The 15,725-nt window shown below is 42.0% G+C and overlaps 1 protein-coding gene across 3 annotated transcripts in view; it reads right to left on the bottom strand.

Moving 5' to 3' along the window:
• Nucleotides 1-15,725, bottom strand: part of IL31RA (interleukin 31 receptor A) — a 79,531-nt gene that overhangs the window by 7,690 nt on the left and 56,116 nt on the right. For all 3 annotated transcript variants that reach the window (XM_038403840.2, XM_038403839.2, XM_043514787.1), the window contains exons 14-17: nucleotides 12,333-12,434; nucleotides 10,733-10,879; nucleotides 8,409-8,549; nucleotides 4,601-4,694 (exon numbers count right to left, since the gene is read on the bottom strand). In XM_038403840.2, coding sequence (XP_038259768.1) covers nucleotides 4,601-4,694; nucleotides 8,409-8,549; nucleotides 10,733-10,879; nucleotides 12,333-12,434 — 484 coding nt within the window. The remainder of the gene's footprint in view (nucleotides 1-4,600; nucleotides 4,695-8,408; nucleotides 8,550-10,732; nucleotides 10,880-12,332; nucleotides 12,435-15,725) is intronic.

Below are 15,725 nucleotides of genomic sequence, written 5' to 3'. Positions count from 1 at the left end.
CGACTCCCAGTTTCTGTTCTTTGTCCGTTCCTAACTCCCTGCCTCCTGGCCTTGATGTGGGCCTCCCATCCTGATAAGAAAGGCTACTGATGCATTGCTTTAGGGCCATGTTGTGTAGTTGAAGTAATAGTTTAGCACGGCGAACGTACCTAGCAGGGATAGGCGGTAGATAAGGAAAGGGTTTGTCTGTTGGCTAAGGTTTCCAATGCACAAGGGCAACATGCTTTGCTAAAACGTGTATAATCTTTGTATAACCTGCATTCAGGGTCCCCTTCTGACTAGCAGGGGGGCACCACACTCGAGCGTAATAAATTTAATATCTTTGGGAACTCTGCAGTTGTGGACTTTGTTCGTGTGCCTCAGCCTAGACTCGAACTGCGCGTGACCTATCAGGTATAATTCGCAACAGTAACTAAAATTAGTTTTGTGAATGCTTTAAAGATAAACAGAATTGCTGCCCGTACCAATTATATCCTTGAACTCACAATTATTTACATGTGCATAACTTTACTCAGATGTGTAGTCCATAGGTTTCAAAGGGACTACTTATGTGAGTAAAGTTATGCAAGTACATAGGTTTTTGCAGGCTTGGGGCCTAGTTTTTCATAAACATATTAAGAGAGAGACACACAAATATAAAAGACAAGAGACTACAACAATGTTGAGAGCTTATATAGCCTATGTTACAGTGGATACTATAAGTGGAGCTGGCACTGCTACCTACCAACATTACTCGAAGCTTCCTATTCTAAGACCCTGTTTTCAATCACTATAACTTTACCAAATTTTAACATTTGGGGGCTGAAATTTTCCATGTCAGATGTCTGCCTTAGGCAGATTTTTAAGTTTCAGCCTAAACAGCTCAGTCTTTTCTGACAATAAGTTAGGGGAAAATATGTTGTTTTGCAGTGTTAAAATGTCTTAGAACCATTTCTTTGTGAAGTTCTGTGCTTTGGAGCAGGAACTGGAAATTTGGCTAGGGGTAGCCTTTATGTCAGGGATATGTTTTTTGCTCTTCATATGAAAATCTTCCCAAATTTGGCCAAATTGTAACCCTTTAAAAAAAAATCAGTTTGCACATGCTCAGTAAAGACTTCTAATGGTTTAGTAGCTAAAGTCTCCAAAGATTTTGTCATCAGTGAGGAGGAACCACACCTCACAGCATCTACATGTGACCAGACTGCGCATGCACCATTCTCACAGAGCAACTGAGCATGTTCCAGCCCAGGACTTCAGGTGCAAAGCCACACTTTCCTTGTAATTCTGCTCCAGGCCAAGGCTGTTACAGGCACCAAATATGACAGTAGGGAGACTCTCTTATGTGCTCTCAATGACATCCCTATCAGCACTGTGGAAGAGGACAGTGCCTAACTCAAAAGCAGAGGACCAAGAATCAGACAGAAGTGAGAGGAGGAATAAAATGGGATAAGGAGTGTGAGGCAGGAAGAACTGGGATTGGAGGCTGGCAGAGGAAAAGAGAAATTGGGACTGGGAGCAAGTTGGGGGGAGAACAAAGTAGAGGAACATATCTGATGAGAGGTGTGGTCCAGGCCAAGAACTGGGATTGGCTGGACAGAAAGACTGGGACAAGGAGCTATGAAGGGAGGACTGGGAGCCAGTGGAGGGAGAAAACAGGGACAGGTAGAGACAGATTGGATAAGAAGCCAGGAGGGGGAAATTGTGACTGACTGGGCAAAGACTTTGGGACTTGGATGAGGAGCCAGGGTGGAAAAAGACTGAACTGGAACAACAACAGGTTGAAGGGGACGGGGCAGAAAGTGTCACATGTGGTAAGAACAGGCATAAGAGTCTGTGCCCTTTACAGCACACTCCCATTCAGAGACTGGAATGGAACCCAAGATTCCTGAGACTCAGAATTCCTCTGCTGTCAGCAAATATCTGGGAACCCCACTGCAAAGGGTGTGCATCATATGAGTATCAGTATGATGACACATGATGGAATCTCTGCTTTTTCCATTTTCTTTTTTTAAAAACCTAGGAAATTATATGAACTATGTTAAAAGATTATTATTATGGCTAGGAAATGCCAGAATTAAGGTTGCCTGTGTAACCTTAATCTAATGCCCTTGCGTGTATGAATTACGTTACAATTTTAATCACATGATCACATACTACTTTCTCTCCCCCTCCCCCAGTTCTCCAGCCTCATTTGGTGCACAGGATGGGCAATGCTCACTTAATAAGGAGGTCCTCATGTTTTGTTTTACCCTCATTGTCAAGTATGGTCCCATAACTTTGCATACAATTCAAACGCTGCTCAGAAGATAGAAGAGGAAGTTACATACCTGTCACTGGAGGTTCTTCAAGATGTGTGGTCCCTACTGGCATTCACAGCAGGTTACACATGTGCACCATACACCTGGAGTCAAATGTCTGAGGTGATAAAGGGTGGGGCAGACTGACCACATCTCCAGTTCTTTCTCTACTGCAAATCTGACAGATGTGAAGCAGAGGGGAAGGACAGCAGGAAGTGGAATACAGATAGGGACCACACATCTCAAAGAACCTCAGTTACAGGTAAGTAACCTCCTCCTCTTATTCATCCCTAATGTATTCCACTGAGGGTGATTAACAAGCAGTACTTAAGTGGGAGAAGGGTGCGAGGATGAGGATGGAATGATCATGCAGAGAACTGCTGTGCTAAGGATGCATCTGCCATTGAGTCCTGCACCAAGGTGTAGTGTGCTGCAAAGATGTGTACCAAACTCCACGTGGCTGCCCTACACATGTCTGAAGGGAGGCCATGGTTGAAGCCTGCATTCTCATGGTGTGAGCCCACACCCCGGGGAGGGGGTGGGAAGGGAGGCCCAATAGTAGGTAGCAGAGTTTAATGCGATCAGAAATCCATTTGGAGATTTTCTGGATGGTGATGGCCTGGACCCTAAGTCACTCCACTACTGCAATAAACAGTCTAGAGGACTTCCTGATTGTTAATGGCCTCTCCAAAACCTAGCAGTTAATGGGCATGTAAAGACAGAGCAACCTTCCATTGGAGGGTGGAACACACTAATTGCCACCGAGTGGATTCTCAAAGAGCTGAAGGCGAGACCCGATGATTTTAAAGACAGAATGTAATCCAGGATGAAGGTAATTTCCCACTGTTGTGCCCAAGAAAAGAAACATCTCCACCTGGCTTGATAACATTGTCCAGTGGAATTCTTCCTGCTGCTGGAGAAAATATCTTGTACAGCCGAAGAACATAACCATTGTAAAGCAGATGCCCATCCAAATACCACACCCTGAGGTGGAGCGCATGTGGACTGATGCCTGATCTCGCCGTTGTACTGGGTCAGCAGTAGGGTGGCTAGATAGAAAGTGTGAAAAATCAGGACAGGGGATGGGGGCGTAATAGATTCCTATATAAGAAAAAACCCCAAATATCAGGACTGTACCTATAAAATTGGGACATCTGGTCACCCTAGTCAGCAGATTGGGGAAGTTTGGGATGAGAATTGAGGGCAGGATGACATGTGAAGGAGATTGGGAAATGAGAATTGACTGGTTCAGCAGGTGGCAACCAGAATGTCCATTGTTCTGTCTCATCAGCTCTTGTGCAGCACTCCAGGCAAGAGTGGTTGTGGAGGGAAGGCGTAGTTGAGTTGGTCTGATCAGGAGAGCATTGCCCTAGGAACAATGGCCAAGAGCGCCCCTGCAGCAGTATGTGCAGCATTTGCTTTTCTTCTGGGAAGTGAATAGGTCTCTGGTCAGAGTCCCTCATCATGTGAACATGTCGTATACCCACTGAACTGTGAAGTCCCACCTGACAATTGATAGAGCATCTGATGAGCAAAACATCCAATGAGTGAGTCTGTGACTACCTTCTACATCCCAGGAAGATAGGCTGCAGACAGGAGGATCTGGGGACTGATGCACCTGTTTCAGAGATTTGCTGCTTTATATGCAGAGGCGATCAATCTCATTCCCCTTGTTGATATAGAAAACTGTGGTGGCATGGGTGTGACACTCTGTCCTGGCTGGCTCTGGTATGGTTTCGTTAATCAGTAATGCTATACTGGCCAATCCCGATGACGCTCATTAAAAAATAATGCATTAATTAAATTTGTGACTGGACTCCTTGGAGGAGAATTGTATATCTCCTGCTCTGTGGTTTTACCCACATTCTGCCATATATTTCGTGTTATGGCACTCTTGGATGATGACCCAGCACATGTTGTTCCAGAATGGGGATTCAAAGCTGAGTTTCCCACACCCCAAGCAAGCATTCTAACTACTGAACTTAAGGTTGCGCAGACAATCTTAGTTCTGACATTTCCTAACTTTTGATTGTCTGACTTTGCAACCTACATGGTCTTTAAATATAGGGTGTATGTGAGCGTGAGAGTGAGAGATAGTATTTGTTTTTGCAACTATAGTGAAGAAATACATCTATTGGCTACAGTCACAATAATTCTAAACATATGTCTATTTGTTTAATTTTAGAAAAATCAGGACATTTTCTTATCTCCATACAGATTTGAGTCTTTAACAAGCCAGCATTGTTTTTAAATAAAAATACTAACCTTTTATGTGTTAAAATGCATTATTTTCACCTTTAACAAGCACAGAAAAATTTACTCACGTGTGTTTTTTTAGAGTACAGGTTATGCCAAGGATTAATAATAAGAGCATACAAAATCCAAACGGTAATGTTATAAAAATAAAGTCTTCTTTACCTTTAGAGAAAGAACAAGAATTGAAACATTTCTTAGTGTATTACACTACAGAGCAAATTTTCACTTTTAGACTACATAATTAAAGCCATCTTATTAGCACAAGTTATAAAAGCTCTGGTTGTCACATCTTTGACCAACTGAGTAAGGTACTCGCAAAAAGAAAAGGAGTACTTGTGGCACCTTAGAGACTAACAAATTTATTAGAGCATAAGCTTTCGTGAGCTACAGCTCACTTCATCGGATGCATTTGGTGGAAAAAACAGAGGAGAGATTTATACACACACACAGAGAACATGAAACAATGGGTTTATCATACACATTGTAAGGAGAGTGATCACTTAAGAGAAGCCATCACTAGCAGCGGGGGGGGGGGGGAGGAGGAAAACCTTTCATGGTGACAAGCAAGGTAGGCTAATTCCAGCAGTTAACAAGAATATCAGAGGAACAGTGGGGGGGGGGGGAGAAATACCATGGGGAAATAGTTTTACTTTGTGTAATGACTCATCCATTCCTAGTCTCTATTCAAGCCTAAGTTAATTGTATCCAGTTTGCAAATTAATTCCAATTCAGCAGTCTCTCGTTGGAGTCTGTTTTTGAAGCTTTTTTGTTGAAGTATAGCCACTCTTAGGTCTGTGATCGAGTGACCAGAGAGATTGAAGTGTTCTCCAACTGGTTTTTGAATGTTATAATTCTTGACGTCTGATTTGTGTCCATTCATTCTTTTACGTAGAGACTGTCCAGTTTGGCCAAGGTACATGGCAGAGGGGCATTGCTGGCACATGATGGCATATATCACATTGGTAGATGCGCAGGTGAACGAGCCTCTGATAGTGTGGCTGATGTGATTAGGCCCTATGATGGTATCCCCTGAATAGATATGTGGACAGAGTTGGCAACGAGCTTTGTTGCAAGGATATGTTCCTGGGTTAGTGTTTCTCTATCATGCATTCCTACAACTACAATACCCACCTGCTGAAGTGAAGAAACAGATTGACAGAGCCAGAAGAGTACCCAGAAGTCACCTACTACAGGACAGGCCCAACAAAGAAAACAACAGAACGCCACTAGCCATCACCTTCAGCCCCCAACTAAAACCTCTCCAGGATAGGTTGTAGATCCTTGATGATGCGTTGAAGGACGACCCATCACTCTCACAGATCTTGGGAGACAGACCAGTCCTTGCTTACAGACAGCCCCCCAATCTGAAGCAAATACTCACCAGCAACCACACACCACACAACAGAACCACTAACCCAGGAACTTATCCTTGCAACAAAGCCCGTTGCCAACTCTGTCCATATATCTATTCAGGGGATACCATCATAGGGCCTAATCACATCAGCCACACTATCAGAGGCTCGTTCACCTGCGCATCTACCAATGTGATATATGCCATCATGTGCCAGCAATGCCCCTCTGCCATGTACATTGGCCAAACTGGACAGTCTCTACGTAAAAGAATGAATGGACACAAATCAGATGTCAAGAATTATAACATTCAAAAACCAGTTGGAGAACACTTCAATCTCTCTGGTCACTCGATCACAGACCTAAGAGTGGCTATCCTTCAACAAAAAAGCTTCAAAAACAGACTCCAACGAGAGACTGCTGAATTGGAATTAATTTGCAAACTGGATACAATTAACTTAGGCTTGAATAGAGACTAGGAATGGATGAGTCATTACACAAAGTAAAACTATTTCTCCCCCCCACCCCACCCCCCACTGTTCCTCTGATATTCTTGTTAACTGCTGGAATTAGCCTACCTTGCTTGTCACCATGAAAGGTTTTCCTCCTTTCCCCCCCTGCTGTAGCTCACGAAAGCTTATGCTCTAATAAATTTGTTAGTGTCTAAGGTGCCACAAGTACTCCTTTTCTTTTTGCGAATACAGACTAACACGGCTGCTACTCTGAAACCTGAGTAAGGTACTGTATGTCATTGTACAACAAATGCTAAGGCCTTGTCTATACTATGGGGGAGATCGATCTAAGTTATGCATTTCAGCTACGTGAATAACATAGCTGAAGTCGACATACTTAGATCTACTTACCGTGGGGTTCGCACTGTGCTATGTCGACAGGAGATGCTCGATGTCTAGTTGGCAGCCAGTATCAAGCCCCAAACAAACAACAAAACCAGAAAAAAATATTTGTTTCATTTCCTACAAATGTTCAAAATCTGTCATCAAACCGGAAAAGTCTAGGTAGCTTCAGCAAACCGTCTCTGGGCATATCCATTACTCATAATGTTTAGTCCAGTGGTTAGGGCACTTGCCTAGGATGTTGGAGATCCAAATTTGATTCTCCTTGCTGGAGCAGTAACTCAGACTCAGCATTCCCCACTCCTACATGAGCATCCTAACCACCAGACTACATGCTAATCTGAAGTTGGTTGCTCTCAGTATCTCCTATTGAAGCTGCTCCACACCGTATAAATACTTTAATATTCACAGGACCAAAGAAATAGAGAGTGAGACTGACTCTATATCCTGGTGATCATCTGGGAGGCAGGAGATTTGGATTTAAACCCCTCCTCTGAATGAGGGAGAGAGTACCACCCGTCAATAGCTTTGTGGTTAGACTGCTCACCTGGGATGTGGGAGATCCGAGTTCAAGTCCCTGCTCCAGAGTGGGGATTCAAACCTGAGTCTCCCACACCCCAAGCAAGCATTCTAACTACTGAACTAAAGGACAGACACCCTCGCCCTGACAGTTTACTGAAGCTGGCCCTGTAAAACTTTTCAAATTTGATTCAATTACTTTCATCTGAGAGGAAGTTTTGGGTCAACCAAAAAACCCCATATTTTGGTGAATAATCTATTTGTCCAAAAAAAATTGCCTAGCTCTAGTCACAACTGCAGAGCTATAGACAGTACCATGTAATGGGCCTTTCCCAGGATCTCAGAACAGCTGCTTCCAATTTTAGCTGCTGCTTTATTCCAGCAGCTGATCCAGTGCCACCCCACCCACCCTCGCACACTATAAATGAACAGAAAGTCAAATACAGGGGACATGTCTCAGAGCGTTCTGCCAGCAGAAATAAGGAAATGTTGGCACTGATTGTTTCTTCCATTTAACATCTTGATGTAACAATTTTAACTTCAATTCATAGCTATCCTATGATCTCCGTAGGAGAAAGATACAAATATAGACAGTAGGAAAATAAGAAAAAGATTTTATATTAACCACAAGTGCGTATTGAGTATCCTTCTGGCCAAGTTCAATTCAGAGGAAAATGTGGTTGGTTAACAGGGAATTGTTCCATATGGGGAGGGGAAAAAAAAAGACAACAAAAAATCACAATGCATAAATATTTTAAGCCCAGTTTCTAAGATACACATTTTCCCCTTCTGGTGACATAGTAGGTCCCAGTCCTGTAATTAACAGCACAGAAGCAGACTAGTGCATGTGCACAGAGCCACAATCTTCCGCGGAGATTCATGTGAGCACAACAGTCTGCCTGTGCATTGTTGCTTGCAGTATTGGGACCTTAGTTTTTAAAACTTTTAATCTTTTGTAGATTTGACTTCCAATGTCTTCCAATGAGCTGAATTAAATTTAAACTAAATTTTTTATTATTTTTCTTTATTTTGTTCAAAAAGTCAGAGGCAGAGTAGAGTGGGATTGGCCTAAGAAATGCCTAAATCAAAAAACTCTGTTTCTTACACAAAAATACTGGAAAAGCAATCACAGTTATCACTGAAAATTACTTACTGAATTTCAAAGTGCTGAAGGTTATTCTGTTTCCATGGGTTCCACCAGCTTTGGTGGCTGCCATGACATGAGCAGTATACTGGGTGTTTGCTTGCAGAGATTTCAGTCTGTATTGCAGAACATCAGAGTTCACAGTTTCATCTTTTCAGACAAAGATATTATAAATAAAAAAGATATAGAAATTAAAGAAAAGCAAGTGTTAACTATTACAATTTTACATTTATATAGCACTGTTCACACTGAAAGATCCCCAAATGCCTTAGAGACAAGCTGAAATAAAATATAATCGAAGGGATCATCACTGTGGAACACTGAAATTGTTAAACAGAGCATAACAATACAACATCACAGTTCAGAATAGAAAGTGAATAATTCTATATCCAACTGAAAATTCACTATTGAGTTTAGATAGGTAAAATATAATAACCAGAGCCAATATTTTACCCTTAATAAAAGTACTATGGCATCTCCGTTATTGCAAACTGTAGAACCTTGGTTTTATGTCTGAACTAAGAGACACAATTACCATCCCACATTTGTTCAGCACAGCACAGTCCAGTCCACCCTACATACTTACCACCACCATTATATGCCACACCTAGGTGTTTCTTGGATGTCTTTCATTCAAGTAGTGACACAGCCAAAAAAGTTTAATTTATGAGATCTCACAGAATTACAGAAAAATGGTAGAGCTGAAAATATTTAGATCCATTAACACAAGGAAGGTCAGGCTGAACTGCAGAGAAGAACTTAAAGAACTAACTAAAATAATAATCGTTCAAGTTTGTATAATTTTCTTTGTTAGACTATCCACTGTCTAAACATTAATTAGAAATGCAGAATGAAATTGTTGTTAGGGACAAGCGAATTGGTTAAGAAGCTAAGATTTTAAAATATTAGGTAAACTTTGTATTGTATAATTTTCACAATCCTGCCATTTAATTGTTTCTGTGAGAGATTCTGCAGTCTGTCACTGGACCACCCACAAGATGAGAACCCCAGGTCTAAATAATTAAGGATCTGAGACAGAGGTGCCAACTCCATGGGTGCTCCAAAAAAATTAGTGGATGCTTAGCACTCACCAGCAGGCAAGCTCCTCCTCCTCCTGCCAGCCGTGAATCAGCTGTTCCGCGACAGGTAGGAGGCACTGGGATGGAGGGGAAGGAGTGGAAACGGGGCGCACTCAGGGGAAGAGGCAGGGCGGGCCTTGAGGGAAGGGGTGGAGTGATGGCAAGGCCTGGGCTAAGTGGGGGTTGAGTACCCGCAGGGAAAATTGGAATCCAGCACCACTGATGTGAGAGTAATATAATCATCTTGAAAGCTGAGTGGTCTTCAGAGACAGGATGGCAGAGAGTATACTGCATAAAACCAGACAAGAAATAAGATAGCAAGAATAAGTGTGGAGAGGTCTACATCATACAACTTCCTTCTTCCATTTACATATTGACAAGTGTATTTTTGGCCCCTACTGTGATTTGGGCATCCAGAAGCAAATGAAGTTCCAATAGGACTCACTGGTTTGAGATTTTTTTTTTTAATAAAAGCTAGAATGCCTTAAATGCCTACAGACCAAGAGAGAGGCTTAAAGCAAAAATAGGAAAGAACGCCTAGCAATGGAAATGGGCCTTGACACAACAAGCATTTCTGAAATATGGAATAACAAAAAGCAGTGGGATACAGCAGTATCTATTCACAAGATAGACAGGAAGGACAGGCAATTTCCTACATCCCAAACAAGTGTGTGTAAACACATACACACCCCTCTGAAGCCAGCCCTGAAAAACCTCATCCCAGCCAAAAAGTGTGGAGTCAAACTCGCTGATAGTTTCCAGTCAATTGAAACTGTGTTTTTTGGTAAATAAACTATGTTAGTTTGAGAAAATTTCAAACAGCTTTAGTCATCACTATAGTATCTGAATGCCTTCCAGTAGTGCATTAAGCAACATGACTACATCAGTCACATTTTTGTTTGTTTTGGTTTTTTACTCTGTAGACATACTCTTAGATATTCTGGGCCTGGGTTCTACATAATTGAGCTGTTAGCATTATATAATTGCGAAGAGAATGACAGAGAAACACAAAGCACATCTGGTGACCATATAAAGCACACAAATCATAGATAATGCTGCTGCTCCCCAACTTGAAACATATAACTATCTGGAAAGTGATCAGTCACCACTTTAACCTACAAAGAGTGAAATTCTCTCTGGCAAAACTTTCTAGCGTTTTAAGTAGCAACAGGTATTGTATGCTGATATTTTCATAAAGTAACAGACATCCTGAGTCAGCACACTGGTGTAACAGAGTGGAGAACTTTTACTTACTTAATTCTTTTCCACCTTCAGGTTTATAAAATATTGTATAGTTAATAATAAAGCCATTTCTTTTATCTTTTGGAATCTTTTTCCATTTTATCATAGCGTCATTTTTCCCCAGATTGTCTGTTTTAGCCACAGGACCAACTGATGGATCTACAAAAAATACAGAAATGTAATAAATGTACATAAAGTATTTTAAATGGCACAACTTTATTAATCCGTACACAGCAGAGATATAAAGGGACATGTACTATTTACCTAATATACTCTTTATCAGGGATCAGACACTATTCCTAGCTTTTCTCATCTTTTCAGAGATGCCATCTATTTGGGTGATGTTTGCACCTTCTCTCTTGATAATTACTATGGTGATGATGGTATGTATCTGAACACCTCACAATCACTAAAGGATTTTATCCTTAACCCTCCTGTGAGGTAGGAAACTATTATATCCATTTTACAGATGGGAAACCAAGGCACAGGACAGGTTAAGTGACTTGCCCTAGTCACACAGGAGGTCTGTAAGTGGGGAATTGAACCCAGGATTCCCAAGTCCCAGTTCAAAGCTCCGTCCACAAGATCAGCCTCCCTACCTATGTAATCGAACCTTTATATGCACAATTCAAAAACTATTTAGCAAGAGCTCTGTATGCTCCAGTCCACTCAAAAGCCATAACATCTCATCCCTCTCTCAATCAACCACCACTACCATCAAAGCATCTTAACTATAACTAAATAGCATTCAAAACCAACCAGCAACTGTCCCTTCATGAATAAGCCAATACATCGAGGTTTCCTTAACAATTATATGCTCTATTATCATAGTACTGTACCCAGTTCCCTGGAGGCTTCACCAGTCCACAGCCTGAAATCTTGAATCTACCACCAAACTTGGTTCTTACAATTAGCTGTATAATTCAGCCAATTCACATTACAGTTCTACTAAAACCAGTAATCAATGCACGATTTCCGCCCAGTGTGAAATGGCAAGATTTTCTACCATTTAAACAAATCTTAATAAGCAGGAACATATATTTTCCATTACACCGTAAAAACAGAGCAAAACTCAAACTTTTCAAACTAGCCATTTTAGTCTGTGCCCCAAAATCACCCTTCCACTGGAAAAAGTAAAACTGAATATAAAAAAAATACAGTCAGTTATATCCTTGAAAAATAGCATAAACTATGTCTACATGAGACTGCAATGTTTAAGATTTGGCCCATATTTACAATACTAAAAACAATTTTAATACATTTTGTGGCAGCTTTCTTCTGCAGCTTTCTTCTACAATGTTTGTAAAGCACTTTTCTCAAAGTGCTTTACAAACATTACTCAAGCCTACAACAACCCTGCAAATTAAGCTCTACACTCATATCATAAAATTGGAAAAATCAGGTACACAGATTAAATTACTTTCCATGAAATACACAGCAAGTCAATACCTGATCTGAAAATAAAAACCCGGAATCCTAACTCACAGTTCTATGCACTAATCACTACTTCCTTCCCTTAGTAACACAGGTCTTAAGCACATTGCACAGATGCTATTACAAGATAGAGAGTAATACAGAGGGTTTGACCGTATTGATAGTTTAATATACATACGTCCTTCTTGAACATAAGCTTGTATGGAATGTGGAGTTCCTATTTTATGTCCATAGAGAGGATACACTGAGATATTATAGCATTTGAAGGGTTTAAAGGCATCTGTAAGAAAAAAAATATTTATCGGATACATGTCCTTCATTTAAGATTTACATAAGGAAAATAAAGTTGTATTTTCTGCTAGTGTTAGGTGAATTTAGGAATGCTCCATACTGGTATTTTCCCTCAGTTTTTATGAGTGCAATCTGTGCTTATTCTCTTTTATACCCATTGCTGTACTTAAGCATGGAGAGAAAACATAGAATGGACTTTATTTGGCAGCTTTTCTAAAAGCATTTGAGTTCAGACTTATTTTTCACTAGAAATATTTTGACTAAGGAATAATTATACTTTTTCTTATGTAGCAATTTACATGTTCACAGTATCTTACTATCACTAGTATTTGACAAGGCTAATTACTGTAAGTTTATTAGATAGGACTGAGGACATCGAGTAGCTGATGATCCTTCTGTTCTTTTTCTGAAACGATTTCCGTCTTTTTATTTTTATTTCTTGTCAAAAAGAGGTATTCTTTAAGATGTAATAAAAGCATTTAAAAGTAACAAGGGAGCTCCTGCTGGCTCCAGCTATGCAGAATGCAGCTGCTCATCTTGTAAGCAGCTTGACATCAGGACACCTGTAACTGAAGTCTCTACAGTGGCATCTTATTTCCAGGTATAATTCTTGGCAATTATCATTCAACCCCCAAAGTTCTAGCAACCAGTTATGTGAGAGGGCATCTCCCACCCCAACCCCTATTCAGCCAATTGAAATTCACTGGGAGACACTTACCACTGGAATTAATGTTTGAAAACACTGGGCCAGATTCTCTAGTATAGCCACACTGCCAGCCTAATCTTATCTAAATCTACAACCAGTTTATTCAAGTTAAGGAAAAACACCCCATGAATTATCATCAGTTGTATAAAGCCAGTGCAGAGGCTCTTGCTCTGATGCCACTCCCTCTCTTTCTCCTTGGCTAGTTTAGCAGGGAAAAGTGGACATGGCCAGACCCTCAAACTATGTCAATTCTCCACTGCTTTTTCAGCTCATTGAATCCATTGCTGACCACCATAAATTAGAGCAGTCTCATGCTGCTAAAATGGTGCAGGGAGATGTGACTGCACAGAGTAGCACCAGAATCCGGACAATGCCAAGATGAGCTTTAAGCCACCTTTGCATACACAGGTTGACTTGTGTTCTATGTACTTCAGCCATATGCACAGTTCTGCCCAATATGCCTACGGGGTTAGGTAGAATTAAGCCATGTTAGGTTGATTTTAAAACGAATGCGTCTACACAACCAACCCCATTCCGTCGACCTAAAGGGCTCTAAAAACCGACTTATGTAATCCTGAAGCGAGGGGAGTAGCGCTAAAATCAACCTTGCTGGGTTGAATTTGGGATATTGCAGACGCAAATCAACGTTATTGGCCTCCGGGAGGTATCCCAGAGTGCTCCAGTGTGACCACTCTGGATAGCACTTTCAACTCCAATGCACTAGCCAGGTACACAGGAAAAGCCCCAGAAAATTTTGAATTTCATTTCCTGTTTGCTCAGCATGGCAAGCTCAGCAGCACAGGTGACCATGCAGTTCCCCCAGAATCGCAAACGAGCTCCAGCATGGACCGAAAGGGAGACACTGGATCTGATTGCTGTATGGGGAGAAGATCTGTTCAGGCCCAACTCCGATCAAAAAGAAGAAATGCTAATGTATATGCCAAACATCGCACAGGGCATGGTGGAGAGAGGCTACAACAGTGACACACAGCAGTGCCGAGTGAAAGTTAAGGATCTCGGGCAAGCCTACCAAAAGACAAAGGAGACAAATGGTTGCTCCGGGTCAGAGCCCCATACATGTCGCTTCGATGATCAGCTGCATGGCATTCTGGGGGGGACCCTACCACTACCACACCACTGTCTGTGGACACCTTCAAGTGGGGAGTCTCACGCAACAGGGAGGAGGATTTTGTGGATGAGGAAGAGGAGGAGAAGGAGAATGCGCAGCAGGCAAGTGGTGAATCTGTTCTCCCCAGCAGCCAGGACCTTTTCATTACCCTGGAGCCAATACCCTCCTAAGGCAGGATCCCCAACCCTGAAGCTGGAGAACACAGCTCTGGTGAGTTTTAAACAGTACAGGGTTTAAAAGCAATAGTGTTTAATGTCTGATTTGCCCTGAAGAATCGGGATGCATTCGCGGCCAGTACAGCTACTGGAAAAGTTTGTTAACATATCTGGGGATGGAGCGGGAATCCTCCAGGGACATCTCCATGAAGCTCTCCTGAAGGTACTCTGAAAGCCTTTGCAGAAGGTTTCTGGGGAGGGCTGCCTTACTTTGTCCTCCACGATCAGACACTTTACCACGCCAATTCAGTAGCAAGTAGTTTGGAATCCTTGCAGCACAAAGCATGGCAGCGAATGGTCTTGGGTTTTGGTCGCATTCAAGCAACATTCAGTCTTTATCTTTCTGTGTTAGCCTCAGGAGAGTGATATCATTCATGGTCACCTGATTGAAATAGGGGAATTTTTGTTAGGGAACAGTAAAAGGACCCCGTTCATGTTGGGTTGTTTGCACTTGGCTAAAAGGGATCATCATGGAGAATAGCCATACGGTGGAGGGAGGGGTGAAGGGATCATCCCAGAGAATAGCCACGTGGCAGGAGGAGGGGTGAAGGGATCATCCCAGAGAATAGCCACGCGGTGGGGTCGGGGGAGCTGTGTGCTGCACATCCACCCAAAAACTGCAGCTCCTCCTTTTAAATGTGAAACCCAACCATCATTGCTTGCTGTGGGAAAGGATGGCGCTGCAGTTTGAAACCATTCCAACATGTTATGAAGGCGTAAGAAGCCAACCCCGCATACCAAAAGGCTTACCATACCTGCCTGGAAACCAAATTCTGTTGCCCAGCTGTTTGTGATGAATCACCATACCGGCAGGCGCTCAATATAAAAGGCAAAATGCGACCTTTTACCTAAAGCACGTGCTGTCTGATGTGAATTGCTTGATTCACTGTGAAAGATCTCCCTTTTCTTCTCAGAAACGTATCATCTTAAATTTTACTCTCCCTTTTTATCTCCCCCCCAGGTGCAAATGTTTCTATGTTTCCCCTATCATAGATTCATAGATACTAAGGTCAGAAGGGATCATTCTGATCATCTAGTCCGACCTCCTGCACAACGAAGGCCACAGAATCTCACCCACCCACTCCTACGAAAAACCTCACCTATGTCTGTGCTATTGAAGTCCTCAAATCGTGGTTTAAAGACTTCAAGGAGCAGAGAATCCTCTCTCAAGTAACCTGTGCCCCATGCTACAGAGGAAGGCGAAAAACCTCCCGGGCCTCTTCTAATCTG

Source organism: Dermochelys coriacea, chromosome 5, assembly GCF_009764565.3.
Source record: "Dermochelys coriacea isolate rDerCor1 chromosome 5, rDerCor1.pri.v4, whole genome shotgun sequence".
In the NCBI taxonomy this organism is placed as follows: domain Eukaryota; kingdom Metazoa; phylum Chordata; order Testudines; family Dermochelyidae; genus Dermochelys; species Dermochelys coriacea.
This window is presented reverse-complemented; position numbering and strand designations above follow the sequence as displayed.